General features: G+C 31.3%; 1 protein-coding gene across 10 annotated transcripts in view; it reads right to left on the bottom strand.

Moving 5' to 3' along the window:
* The window catches only part of LOC143048264 (protein still life, isoform SIF type 1-like), a 96,671-nt gene that overhangs the window by 26,600 nt on the left and 54,432 nt on the right, over positions 1-15,639 (bottom strand). For 6 of the 10 annotated variants that reach the window (XR_012969773.1, XM_076221834.1, XM_076221833.1 and 3 more), the window contains 10 exons: positions 10,234-10,367; positions 8,687-8,790; positions 6,440-6,555; positions 6,197-6,250; positions 4,568-4,665; positions 4,224-4,367; positions 3,656-3,838; positions 2,047-2,270; positions 1,185-1,326; positions 804-824 (listed from right to left, as the gene is read on the bottom strand). Coding sequence is in view for 9 of the 10 variants with exons in the window: in XM_076221834.1 (XP_076077949.1) it covers positions 804-824; positions 1,185-1,326; positions 2,047-2,270; positions 3,656-3,838; positions 4,224-4,367; positions 4,568-4,665; positions 6,197-6,250; positions 6,440-6,555; positions 8,687-8,790; positions 10,234-10,367 (1,220 nt within the window). In the remaining variant the exon portion in view is untranslated. Of the gene's footprint in view, positions 1-803; positions 825-1,184; positions 1,327-2,046; positions 2,271-3,655; positions 3,839-4,223; positions 4,368-4,567; positions 4,666-6,196; positions 6,251-6,385; positions 6,556-8,686; positions 8,791-10,233; positions 10,368-15,639 lie in introns of all 10 variants that reach the window. The other 4 variants (XM_076221839.1, XM_076221841.1, XM_076221835.1 and 1 more) reach the window with 3 other exon arrangements.

The following is a 15,639-nucleotide window of genomic DNA, read 5'->3' as shown; positions in this document are numbered from 1 at the left end:
TCCCATGTCATTTTACCGTGAATTTGGGGTCAAAATCACAATTTGGTATATAATTTTTAAAGTTAGTATCATAAGAAAATGAGAACAACATTTTAAGTTTATGTCCATTCTTAAATTGCTTAACTGAAAACCTTAACCTGATCTGGGACATACAGACGAACAGACCAGAAAAAATAAAGCCATTTCACTATTGTAGGATGGGGGATAAAAATCAGCCTTCTACTTGGCCAATCTGTTAATTTCTTACAAAATCCATAAACCTATGACTGGTATTACTTTTACCCAATCAAACAATTATCTTGATTAAGCTTAATCATGAAACGTATCCCCTCTTGCTATAAACAAACAAACTTTTCAAGTAATAACAATGCTGTAACTCAAATACACTTTCATAAAATAAAACTAGAGTAAAATTGAAGAAGTATCTTAAAAGCTTATCTTTATTTTGAAAGAACTGTAGAGTTAAATCAAGAAGCAGGATAGATTCAATAAACTTGGAATTGTGTTTTAATCCCAAAGGTCAAACAAAATCCATAACTAGGTAAAGTATTCAGAAACAAGAATCAGGGTAAAATTCCCAAGGTCAAACATGCTACCATGGAGAAAGTTCCGATCAGATATTTTGTATTTCATACAGGGGTTTCAAAATAGAACTACAGACAATATAAGCTAACCTGGCAATCAAAGATGAGAAATAATGAAATGATGTGGGCTATGAAAGGTAAATATCAGACAAGACATGATACAGTTAGAAAGATACAGAGGCTGATACACAAGTCTAACAAACAGCAGACGGCACTCACCTCATCTGTTGGCTTAGCTTCCTGTAAATAGGCTTTCATTTAATTCATTTTCTTTTCACTCATGAAAACATTTTGCTATTGGAAGAGTTTTTCTTGTATAATCAGACAATACTTGAACAAAAAATCTGTTGTTAGATCTTTTATTGAATTTTGAAGGTTTTGTGTTATGAATTTGAAAAAAATAACAGAAAATTCTACTTTCAACAATTACATATTTTGTGACATTCTTTGGTAAACCTCCAGCATCTTGTTCACAACATTATGCAACAGCAGCAGCTACTACTTACTATAACCTCTGGATAAACTTGGATCATAGAGAATATACAGATTAAGATTGGTATTTTTTAAAATCATTTATCACAAAATCATAAAATAAATTACCTGTTGATTTGGTAGGGAGATTCTTGACAATGTTTCTGCTATGGCACTATCTTCTGACATGGAGTTGTCTGAGAGACCATCAGGTACATCTCTGTATATCTCTGCTACCACTCCATCTATATCTGTGGCTTTATATACTGATCTACAAACAACATCACCATATTGTCACCAAGACAGATAAACAAAGTTATTTGGATATAGACCCTCTTAGTCCTCAAGTGGGAGCATAATTTAGACATTGAATCGTAGTTTTCACAAAAAGTTAGCACTATACAGGCAAGTAAAAAACTAAGAATTTAACCCTAGGAATAGCTGTAATGGCTACATGCAGAAAAAACATGATTGAATCTTAATTTTTGAATTGACCTTTATTCATCCTTTGAAGTGACCGTTATTTATTCTTTGAAGCGACCTTTCTTTACTCTTTGAAGTGACCTTTCCCTGAATCTGTGAAATGACATTTCTATGATACATCTAAGTGACCATTCAATGTATCTTTAAGGTGACCTTTTCCAAACTCAATATGTCAATAAGTCAATAACTGTCTTTTAATTACTTAGAATACCATAGTTTTGTTTATCACACTTTCTTCATTTATTAAAGTAGTCTACTTAAATTTGGTAGTGGAAAAAAAAGTCTTTTCTAAGAATATATTTGAACAAATAACTTGCAACTTTTTAAAATATTAGGGTAACCTTTATTACTAATCTTTAGTAACTACTAAGCAGGTAATTATATTTTTCATCATTGCGTTATACAAATCTTACACTACCATTGAATACATACGAAGTGTCAAGGTTAGATGATAACCATTCAATACATATGATGTGTCAAGGTTAGATGATAACCATTAAATACATACGATGTGTCAAGGTTAGATGCAGGAGTGGTGACCTTGGTTGAGTATTTGAATGTCCCATCACCTCTAGGAGACAGCATGCCACCTTTGTGGCTTCCTTTGCCATAAATGTTTGGTACTATCAGTGGACGCCTTGCTGCTACCAATGCATGGAAAGAAGTTACAGTGAAAACACCAAGTTTTCCTAAAGTTGATTTTGTAGTCTTAGATGCATTTGCCAACAAAACCTAAAAGAAATCATATTCATATATTACAGTTCAGAAATTAAAACACTTTTTTATATATATATATATATATATATATTGAATTCAAGCACAACACAATTTATGAGTAAATTTTGTAAATGTCAGAATACAAGACCTTAAAAGAAGTAAGTTTAAAAAGAGATTCTAAATAACACAATGTATACTGGTTTTTTTTATAGAATCTACAATGATTCACACCAACTGCAATATATTTATTACTATAACCTGGAAAAAGTTTGAATTTTAATATACAAGTTATATAAATTAGTATTTCAAGTGGCACAAGTTTGTAGTTATTATTTACTATATTTTTGAAAACTTTCCCGGTCAATGTCCTGCATGGTAACACACCTGTCACAAGCAATGTCTGTATAAAAGGGTGCTAGCATGTTCAAATTGTTAAATTGCTCTATGATAAAAAGTGTCTGTCCCAATACTGAGCTCTTCCTATAAGGTTTCACTGCTTTTAGTCATATTGAATTATTCTCATAATGAAAGCCATGAAGTTGCTTCAAAATGCTCTAGGATTTTTTTAGGATGTATATCTTCTTGATCATTTATGTTTTGTTATGTTAAATAATGTCCTTGTCCACCTTGCTAAGATAATACCCCATACATCAAATTATTGCGTATTCAAATATCTACTACCAAAACATGGCATAAAATTTTATCACTAGTAAATGTTGACAAAGATAATACTGATAGGTGATACATTTTCTTTAAAGAATATTTACTGTTTTCTGTTACATGTAAAACAAACAGAATTTTTGACAAAATAAGAAAGGTTTCTTTAAAATCACCGTCTATTATAAAATATTGCATCACTGATATTAAAATGCATGTAATTCTCTATTAGATCAATGAATTAACAAGAATGTGTCCTCAGTACACGAATGCCCCACTCGCACTATCATTTTCTATGTTCAGTGGACCGTGAAATTGGGGTAAAATCTCTAATTTGGCATTAAAATTAGAAAGATCATATCATAGGGAACATGTGTACCAAGTTTGAAGTTGATTGGACTTCAACTTCATCAAAAACTACCTCGACCAAAAACTTTAACCTGAAGCGGGACAGACGGACGAACGAACGAACGGACGAACGGACGAACAGACGGACGGACGCACGGACGGACGAACGGACGCACAGACCAGAAAACATAATGCCCCTCTACTATCGTAGGTGGGGCATAAAAAAGAAGAAAATAGACACATATGAGTGACATTAATGACTTATTTATGCCAAATTTCTCTTTGTTTTGTGCATATGACCAATGTACGAGCATACTTGACTTATTTGAACAAAACAGTTTGAAAACAAGAGTTATCTATCTTTCCTAGCAATAAGGTTAACAATAGATACATGCCTTAGGATTGGGTAATTCTGATCCTTGTAAAGTTGAGATATAACATCTAAGTCTGTACTGCTCTATATATAACTTCTCTAAATTCTCCTCCCACTGAGCTATCTGTTTTATAATAGCCTGACGTGATCTTGGATCTGTCACTACTGTAAGCTGAAGCTCAGCCATTTTCTTCATTTTAACATCCTGAAATGTAAAACTCATTTTTTATCTGGAAAAAAAATGACAATAAAAATACATTATGTAAGGTATATGCAAAATTCATGAATCCAAGCATCATTTCATTCTCATTTTTTCTGCACTCATCCACTTTTCAAAACACACAATGATTCATTTTGATTGTTTCCTTTAAAATAAGGTCCTTCTTTGTTTGTCATTTAATTATTGCACACTTTTTGGAAACTACATTAGTTTCTCAACGGTACAAAACATTCTTATCCTGCAGTTTTGTTCTTATTTCATTTTTCTCTCACAGAAGCAGAAATAGCTGTACCTGAGGCCTTATTATTACCCCCAAAAATGGTAAGAAGGAGAATTCAACTTTAAAGAAGAAAAAATAATCATGTCTTACCACATCTATGTTATTTTCCAGTTTATGCTGTTCACTTTTGATTAGTTTGAGTGAGTTATCTTTCCCGTGTTGTCGTGCAAGGGAGGAAGCACATGCTGAATGTATGGCACATATCCAATTCTCCACCTCGGTCGATGACAATGCCTGTAAAATAGGATAATAATAAATATCTTTCCTTTGTGTCGTACATATAATCTGTGGAATAAGGGGAAAAATTGTAAACTGTTCAAAATGACAAATTGAAGATTTAGTCTTTTTAGCTTCTTTCAACTTTTTTCTTTAATTCTAGCACACATATTAGGAAGTAAGATAAAGGTTATTATACAAGTTATTGAGAAAGTTACCTGGAATAAGTATGCATCACCAAATGCCGTACTGAGTGAGAATATGTTGTCTCGTTTTGGATGTTCAGGAACAGCCTGGGCAATTCCTCCTTCTATCACTACAAATATACAATCAACATCTTAATAATGTTACTAGAAGCTTACTTCCAAAACCCTAGACAACACCCCCAGTTTATAGTGGGGTTCATGTTGCTCTTTATAATGTTACTTCGTTGTGTTTTGTAAACTGTTGTTTGTCTTATGTTCTTTTATTTTTGGCAATGACGTTGTCAGTTTATTTTCGACTTATGAGTTTGAACATCCCTTTGATATCTTTTGCCTCTCTTTATGTAATAAGTGAGCAATTTTAGAATACTGTTACATCTTATAAAAATAATCTTTTTCATTGAAAATTGGAAGAAAAACTAAGTCCATTTAGAAGTAAAATACAGATACACAGGTACAAAATATTAACAAAATTTCCTTCTAGACACTAGCTTTTGATCATAAACAAGCTTCTGCCCAAGTTTTGTACAAATTAAAAATAGTATAAGAAAGTTATTATTTTTTTTTTAAAATTTAACCACAGAGTGAATGTGTTGTTTCCTGGCAGAAAATCTATAAAATTGAGAAAGGAAATGGGGAATGTGTCAAAGCGACAACAACCCGACCATAGAGTCCATTTAAATGTAAAATATGGAAAAAATGGATTATTTTTTTACAAAATTTACTTCTGTATACTATCTTACTATGGATTCATTATCATTCATTGGCTATCAATTTTCGTGGATTTCGTGGGTAAAGGTGAACCACGAAATCAAATGTTCAACGAAGGACAAATTTTCTATAGGCTTGTATGCAAAAATTGGCATAACCACGAAATTAAATACCCAGGAAAATGTCAGTTTTCCTTAATCCGCGAAAATTGGTACCCACGAAAATAAGTGAATCCACAGTATGATCATAAACAAGCTTCTATCCAAGTTTGGTACAAACCCAGGATAGTTTAAGAAAGTTATTAAAATTTTAAAAACTTTAACCACAGAGTGAATGTAATGTTTCCCTGCAGAAAAACATTTATAAGTAAAATACGGAAAAAAATGGAATTTTATTTTTACAAAATTTACTTCTGGATACTATCTTATGATCATAAACAAGCTTCTGTCCAAGTTTGGTAGAAATCAATTATAGTTTAAGAATGTTATTAAAATTTCAAAAACTTTAACCACAGAGTGATTTTTTCTGGCCACGCAGCCGACGGAATGTAGGATGGCTTAGTCTTGCTTTTTCAACTGAAGTTGAAGGCTAAAAAAAATGTGGCTGACAGTCAAAACACATACACATATAACAAGAAAGAGTTTATAATTGTGTGTTTTTGCTTCTAGTAAGATCCTAGCAGGCACTATTATGTTTTGGCCAAAATACACGGATGGCCTTAGCTTTGAGTTTCAAGATTTGACATAATATTATGGTCATGAGCAACAATTGTTTGATGACTTGCTATCAAACAAACATTACAAACACATGGCCACAAATCCTTTAAATTTGTATCATCTATGACCTTGACTTTTAAGATACAACCCTGTTGCTTTCACTACCATGTCAAATATGACTTGGATCAAGACAGACATGTACTGATTTCCAACCTACCTAAGATATGTCTAGGAACACTTTCTTCTGTGATAGAGTTCTGTTCATTACAGTAAAACCTACCTAAGATATGTCTAGGAACACTTTCTTCTGTGATAGAGTTCTGTTCATTACAGTAAAACCTACCTAAGATATGTCTAGGAACACTTTCTTCTGTGATAGAGTTCTGTTCATTACAGTAAAACCTACCTAAGATATGTCTAGGAACACTTTCTTCTGTGATTGAATTTTGTTCGTTACAGTCATAAAACAGTAGAACTGTTCCCTTCAGACACACCCAATACCTCTTCCATTTTCTCTTAGGAGCATGTTCTAACCGCCTCTTTCTCTGTACTAACCAATTCTTTACAACAAGCCAACTGCAAGAAAACAAAATAATATGAAATGCAAGATTAACTTAATTTAAATAAATGGGGAATGTGTACATGCGACACAGACAATGCCCCCCAGGTTCATATAATGTTATAAAGGGACATTACTCAATAACGGTAAAGATGATCCAATCAAAATTTGAAATTGATCCGAGTTTTGTGGTAGTAATCGTTGTGTATAAGTCTTACTACATTTGGTTGAGGCAAACTAAAGTTAAGAGAACAAAAACTAAAATTCAGCAATTATTCCATTTATAAAGGGGCAATACTCTAGAAAGGGTAAAAGTGACGCCTCCCAATTTCAATCTTCATCTGTGTTTTCTGGTAATAAGCTATGTGTATAAGTTTCATATCATTTGATTAAGGCAAACTAAAGTTAAAGAAAGGAAAGCACTTTTGGGATGTACAAAAAACAAGACAGGGTCATCGAACACACTTTTTTAGCTAGATACCCTAGTGATGATTGTGGCCAAGTTGGTTAAATTTTACCAAGTAGTTTCAGAGGAGAATTTTTATTTGTTAAAGTTAATGGATGACAGACAACAAGTGATGAGAAAAGCTCACTCGGCCCTATGGGCCAGGTGAGCTAAAAATGTAATTGCATCCAGTTTTAGATCCTTAGTAAACCAACTAATTTTTGCAAGTGATTATTTTCAGACATAGATTAACACAGCTACATTGTGTAATCAATGGTTGCTCTTGATTGCTCTCTGTCATATCTTTTCGTTTTGTTGAGCATAAATCAGGTTGTTGTTTTTTTTCTTTTGAATTGTGTCATATTCTATTTGATATGGGTTTTGCTCATTGGTGAAGGCTGTACTGTAAGGTAACCAATAGATGTTTATATACTTGTCCTTTAGTCTTCGGTAGAATAGTTGTATTATTTGCAATCATACCACATCTCCTTATTTTGATTTCTTATAATCTATTCCTTTCTAATGTTGATACTGTTTATATCCATAAATTGTATTGATTTTACTGTACTATTTTCACAGCTCTAATAATTTTTGGTTTCTTACCTTACTTTATCATAATTGTCTGAGCCACGTCTTGCAATTGCAAAATGTTCTAAATCTTCCCTTATCAAATCACAACTTTCTGATCTTGTTCTTTTATTTTTTTCCGACTCTGACATTACAACCAGTCAATATTTGATAGTTTTTACATTTTACCCCAATAATACAAATATCCTGTTAATAATACCTTAATGTAAGTAGGATGTGTGTTAAAACCCAACTAATGATAAGTATCTCTTTAAAGAACATGATAGAAAGATTAAATTAAATTACTTTATCTATCTAATATATTTAAAAAAATAAAATAAAGTAAACATTTAAAAATAATTGTATTTTACTTGATGTATTTGTGTAATTAAATTTAAAAGTAAGTTAATCCCACCCTATACAGGAAATTACATTTATTCTTGCATATTACAAGATAGTTATAATTTTAATCCATAATTCACAAGTTTTGTGCTCAAATTAGTACACATGTACTAAATTCAATTGATCTTGTAGTTCATGGTAATACTATATAGCCATATTTTCCCATATGACCTACAGCTTGACATCCAATATACCCCTGCTTTGTCATATGTAGCAGAAAGTAACAAGTTTTGATCTCAAATACAAGATTAATTAACATCCCATCATCGCAATCAAATACAAGGATAAAGATGATAATCCAAAGTGTCTGAGATTTCCTTACTATTTGATGCTTATACTTTCCATTAGAACCATTGTTGTAAAACATCCAAAATTACTAGAATACAGAATATGCAAACTCTATTTAAGCCAAAGGTAAAGCATGTTTATACTGCAAGTATCAGTGTGGTTTTGCACAGATGCCCCTCAAAACAACATTTTCTATGTTCATTAAACCCTGAAAATGGGGTCAAAACTAATTTGGCATTAATATTAGAAAGACCATATCAAAGAAAACATGTGAACTGAGTTTCAAGTTGATTGGACTTCAATTTTATAAAAAACTAACTTGACCAAAAACTTAAACCTGAAGCGGGACAGACGGACAAACAAAAGAACACACAGAAAAAACATAATGCTCATAAATGGGGCATAAAAATAACATGTTCTTCTCATATACAGCATATAATCCTTACCCTGCTTTACGAATAGCACCAAACTGTTTGTACGAGATTTTAGACTCTGCCTCTGTCATTGTGTGAATACTGTCGTCACTTTCAGCGCCATCATCGTCTGATAGCTGTAATATAAAAGGACATTTTACTTTGTTTCCCCAAGTTTAATCAATTTCAGATCTTATATGCATTACAGGGCATCAAGACCATTAGCAAATATTAAAAAAATAATCAAAATCAAGTAAATCAAAACTTCAATTCAAATAAAGATTTTGAATTACAAGCAAACTTTTGTTATACTACCAGTGTAATCATATATCAAAGTAAAACCATCACATCTAAAACCTTTATAAAGTGATATAGAACAGGAAACAAATAATAATAAATAAATAAAACTCTACAAGGAACTTAAATCGGAAATTTTCATTCAATAGTCTACTTACATTAATGATTGGTATTCAAAATAATTGTCCATTTTTTATCGAATGAAAATTTATATTGTCAACTTTCATATCTCCTTATATGATCAACAAGTTGTCATGGTAAAAAAGTATTTCATCGCCCTTAATATAGCGTGCTATCAGTTTATAACAATTAACACTCTTTAATGACATAAAAGTCAACATTTTTAACACATTTCATCCGTAAATAACAAGCCAAATCTGGAGGGAAAAAATCAGCGCTAAAGGTTTATTCACAATCATATTTTGAGTAGATTGTTGATACAGGTAGATTAAGATAAAAGGGAGACAACTTGTTACTGGTATCATTTCCACATCAATCCTACAACTTAAAATGATATTTGTCTAAAATGTTTTATACCCATCCCAAATACAGAGACAAGTAAAAGCTTTAAAAATAAATCACAGATGGATAAACAATATTCATAATATTTGAATACTTTGTGTAAATTTTTACATAAGTAAGTTGTAAAAGTATGAATAGGAAATCTCTTAAAATTTATGTTAATCAAGTTCAGACTTAAAAGTACAATAATGAATATATTTAGTTCAAACTTAAAAACGAAAAGGATTATTTATCAATAAAATATATTCCCTTTTTTGATTTCTGCACTTTTTTTTGAAGTTATCTATCTTTGAGTAAATTGGATCAATTCAGGTTTTAATGTCAAGTTTGTGATTTAGGTGATAGTGGCCAAGTTTAAACACCAATAAACTCTAAAAACATGTATTTAATCCTTATTTTTCTCAACCAAAACATTTGTTTTTTTCTTCTTCCAATTTCAAATTTCTTGGAGCCCAAAGATTCCATACATGTGAATCAGGCATGAATATCTCACAGTGATATTGGCAAACTGTTGACATAAGAAATGACAGACATGCTTTATCACAGGAAGTGTAAGTGGAGGAACACAATTCTAACAGACCAATCACAATCAAGTATTTGTAGTATAAAGGAAATCATATAAGTGTATGGTTATATTATATGAAGACAGTCTGTTATTAGAAAAGAAGGGAGTAAATTCATTTTTTAACTTTTTTTATCATTGAAACATATTCATTCAACCCCATAACTATTTCCTACCATAAAGCTTCATACATACTAACCTCTGGTGAGAAGTACTGTTTTAGGTCAGATCCGTCACTAAGCTGGTTTACTAGATCACTATGACGACCACTACTACTGCTACCGTGACTACTATTGCCACAGGAACCACTCTTTGATGATCCAATCTCTAATCCTGAAGGGAAAAATTATAATATTTCAATATTCTAGAAATCCTATACAAGTTTGGCTGACAGGTATACTTTAACAATATCTAAGTACCAAGAGGAACATATAATTGTAGATATATCACATCATCATTTGCAGGTTTATTGCCATGAATTCCACCGTGGATAGACAAATCACAAGTTTAAATGTTCAACAATTCATATACACAAATGTATATGCTATAAGGTTGTTGGCAGTATATATATGTCAATCCAAGAAGTCTTAGTATCCACTTATGTACTTTTGATCTCATATTGCAGGAAACATAAATGATTTCAGTATGGTATAAATTCCATTTTTGTTTTATTTCTGGTTATAAAACACAACAATCCACACTTTATCCTTTGAAAAAGTGACGATTTTTTTTTGCAAACCTTTTCAATATGAAACTAATATAAAAATGATATTAAGTCTAGACTGACGACAAAGGTATACACAGTGTTAATACAGGTATATATTGGTTGTAGCATTGTACATGACATGCTATTTGTTGGTAGAACAAAGTAGTATCCCCACTGTCACGACAGACTTCCGTAATTAGTAATGTTTGTCAATACATATATCAGTTTTCCATTGTACTATACAGGTATTGATACATTTACTCTTTTGTTCTTTTTAGTACTTAAATAATAAGCAATTTCAGAAAACTATATCATAATCATTTGTTAAATTTAAATGTCTGCAATTATTTCAACAAATGCCAATTTCTTCTACATGTATAACCAATTACGTCAGGTAAACAAGCATAGGGAATTCCAGTACTTTTGGTTTTCCCTCAACCTATTGTTTTATAAATATCCACTTAACCTACAATACCACACTTAGCTAAGACATTTGATCATAGTTGGAATCCAAAGATTTGCATAAATGCAAATTTTGTTCACTAAATGACATTCTGTAACAACAGAAATCTTACACGTTAACCAGATATAGACCTGTCGCTCATATAACACATTAAAATAAGAAAAGGAAATTGGAGTCTTATTATTGCGATGATGCGAATGCCGATTTCAGAGCTAAAGTCAATTTTCGTGTCACTTACATGCAAGCAGGCTATTATGCAATATGATGCATTAGTTAATGAGAATTTCATTATTGTTAATGGTGTTGTGAAATGAAGCATTTTCCAATTAAAAATCTTTAATCACTTTTGTGATAAGGTGACACCTTATTGAGTGATACAATCCAAATTCATCAAAAAGTACCGTCAATGCTTAAGTGAAGGTTCAATACAAGTACATTGATCAAAAGTTTTCTTGACAAATCAGAAAGAAAGCCATTTGTATTATCCAGAGCTAAAGCATCTATTGTCAGCCATGTTTATCAATCATTGAGACTTGATATGAGATTGACACTATGTTATTATTTCTAGTTACATGGCGTCAATATCATTTCTAAATATAGTAACGTCAAGTCAATATGTCAAAATGTTAAAAAAATACAAAATGTATATTGGAAAATATGTGACCATATAAACCAAAGAAAAAAAAGAAAAAGCCAACCATGTGTAATAAGATACCATCTTTAAGATAGCATATGTGTGCTCAAGTCAAACCAAAGACTAAATTAAAACTCATATCTTTTAAAACATGCAGCATTAACTTGGTTAAGAAGAAAGAGTTAAAATTTGTCTGTTCCATAGCAATGTGTCAGAACAATGTGTCTTTGTAAAAGAGGGGTGAAAAATACCAGAGGGACATTCAAACTCATCGATCGGAAAATAAACTGACAATGCCATGGTTAAAACATAAAGATAAACAGACAAATAATAGTACACATGACAGGCCCGTAGCCAGGAATTTCCAAGGGGGGGTTCGTTCGTTGGACTCATGAACTCGACTTTAACAGTCACAATTTGAACAAGACGTTGACTTTAACAGTGCTTATTTGATTTCAAGGGGGGGGGGGTTCGTCCGAACCCCCCGAACCCCCCTGACTACGGGTATGCATGACACAACATAGAAAACAATTGACTAAGCAACACGAACCCCACCAAAAACTGGGAGTGATCTGAGGTGCTCCGGAAGGTGACATGTCTTTCTGTGGACTGTTATCTTGTGAAACTAGGACATTTAACAATTGGCACAGTGTGACACTCACTGCTGCCTAGTACAAAGCAGGTTTCACATACCTATGATTGTACTCGACTCAGATATGCTTAACCAGATTTTTCAAGAACATAAACTCAATTTGCCACTATATATTAAACAGCCATCCATTATAATCATCATCATAAATAAAGACTACATTTTCATGCTGCATTGAAGACCAATTGGTGGCCTTCGGCTGTTGTCTGCTCTTTTGTCGAAATGTTGTCTCTTTGAAATATTCCCAATTCATTCTCAAATTTATTTACAACAATTTAAGCAGTTGATCACACTTCTAATCATTTCAAAGTTACTTAGACTTTGATAAATAGAAATTTGTATGTCCAGGCACAGCAAAATACTAAAAATATATTAAAAGTTAAATTCCATCAATTCAAATAATTAACCTGAAAAAGATTAATCAACTGCATATTAATACAGTAACATAATAAGGTACAACTATCAAAACATGTGACTGTAAACAGACCAAGAAAAAATATCATTTGAAATTATTTTTTATTTTTTATTTTTGTATACATGTAACGTGACACATTGCTACATGTTCCCAAATTGCACCTATTTTGACAATTTTTTTTTTAACTATGTTTTTTAATGATCAAGACCTAAATTTCCATTTTGTGTTTATTTTGTAGCCGTGTCGTTCTTTATTATATAGGTACACACATTTCATTTTCAATCCATATGGAATCATAGAAAAGTTGGTCTGAACTGACCTCTAAACCATCAATGATTCTGTAATGATGAGTACCCTAATTGAATCTATGTTTATATTTGCATTGTCAAAAGTCCAATAACAGAGCTTTTGCTTAATCTCTTCAAATATTTTGAACAAATGGATATTTGTCCATGCTCAATACTCTGCATTTTTTAAGAAATGGATACTTGTAACATATTGTATTTGTTAATTTTAAAAAGATGACGTTTTGATGACTTTGCATGGCGATGTTTACACACATTTTGCTTTTTCAGTAAACACTTCATCTATTGATAAATACTGAGAACATTTGTAAATATCTAAATATTTTTACCTATGTTGAAGGACGTGCATAGTATTAAATCATTGAAATACAAATTGTTCAGCCTCTAGGAAACCTAATGTAAGATTTCCGCTGCTATTTTTGCTAAATAGGTGCAATCTGGGTACGTTAGATACTTTTAATTTGAAATTTCAAACTTGCCTCATAAATAATCAAAAATTGATGTTTTTAAATTGAATATATCAAATTCTCATTTAAAACAGGAATACGATATATTCCTTACATCATTAAAGTAAAAAAATTCTAGACATTTTAAAACAAGGTTACATGTTTAGAAATACAAAATGTAGCTGTCTTTGTCCAGAGAGGCATTAAATCCATATTTAATTTAAAATCTATCATGCTTTAAGTGTGTGGTTTCATGCAATTGAAAAACAAAACAATCAAGGATAGAATGAAAAGTTGCTAAATCAACTGAAATAGTTACATCAATATATTTTTATATAATGGTTACAGATTACAAAATCTGCATCGTAAAGTTCTCTTCAAAAGTTTAATAACATGTTTCACTTTACAAAACCTTACATAAAACAATTCAATCAAATACAATATTCTACAAGTGGTAATACAAATATCTAATTTAAGTTCTCAATTCAACAGAAGTAAAAAAATATATAAAAATGCAGAAAACATTTAATTTTGATCTGCTAAACAAAGCATTGGAATTAGAGAGCCAAGGTAACTGACAATCACTCAATGTATTTTCATTAGCATACCTGTATCATATACAATCAACTCAATGTATTTTCATTAGCATACCTGTATCATATACAATCAACTAATCTCTGAAAACAATAAATTAAAGTACAAATGAACATACCTTCATTTAATTTAAAATGATGCTCCTTCTTTAGTTTTCACAATTTTCATATCTTTTAAAATCTTGTATGAGGGAAAATCCTGAATTAATTGAATCTATTTCCAATCTTTGAACAGTAGAATCAATATTGTCTGAACCAGTCTCCGATGATTGATTGTTTGTAACGATTTTAGAAGTTTTAGATAACGATGATGCAATAAAATCCCCTTAAATGTCAACTACTTGTCTCAAAGAATATACTAACAATTAATAGGAAGGATTTGGAATCGATTGACCAATCTCTTATCTTCCAAAGACCTATTAGTGTAGGTGAAAATAACTCCAGATTACTAAAAGTCTGGCTGAAGATTTACAATATGTTAAGAATAGGAAAAACTTGCCAGTCGTAGGAAGAAAAGGCTTCGGGACAACTTTGAACTTTTATTCAGAGAAATCTATAATTCAAACTTCCTTTTTTCTACTGAAAATATACTTTTATGTTGATCACTCACAGAAATATACAATTAAAATGCTTTGCTGTGAAATCTTTATCTCTTGCTATTTATTTGGAAATACAGCTGACTTTAAACCATGTAAACTCAAAAACATCAAACTACTATTAGAAACCAATCAGAATTTTCAATCAGATTTTACTGTAGCTGACCAGCTATGACTGAGAACTCATCAAATAAGCTTCTGTTTATGATTCACTGTCAACTCCTATTTGACTGTAATTGACCACTATGAGGATGACCCTAAGTTCAGGTATTTGACTGTAATTGACCACTATGAGGATGACCCTAAGTTCAGGACAGTGGTGAGAACTGATTAAACACTATATTGATTCCCACTAATCTCATCTAATACATTGTATAGAAGATCAGATTATGGAGGGTTTGGTAAACATTTTATCTCTAAATAACCAATATCTTCATTAAACTTACACAAAGTACTAAAAATTACCAAATTAGTCTATAAAAAGATACTGATTTGTAATTTTCTACATTTGAAGCAATTTCAATGATTTGTCTCTTACTTTAAATACATGTTGACACCAAGAAAAGCAATCAAGAAACCGTGAATGATTATACATTGCAATTGTGGATAACCTTCTGTAAAGTTCATGTATTTTCCTGACATCTGACATCTTCAAATTCCTGACTTAATGAACAACTAAGATGAAACATTTTTTAACCAGGAAATTGTCTTGATTTTAGTATTTCGAACAAAATTAAAAGTTACAAATATTGATTTCTATATATCTCCTTTCCAAAAGGTCAGGGTCATAGATGAATG

The sequence above is a fragment of the Mytilus galloprovincialis genome, chromosome 10 (genome assembly GCF_965363235.1).
Source record: "Mytilus galloprovincialis chromosome 10, xbMytGall1.hap1.1, whole genome shotgun sequence".
NCBI lineage: Eukaryota > Metazoa > Mollusca > Bivalvia > Mytilida > Mytilidae > Mytilus > Mytilus galloprovincialis.
This window is presented reverse-complemented; position numbering and strand designations above follow the sequence as displayed.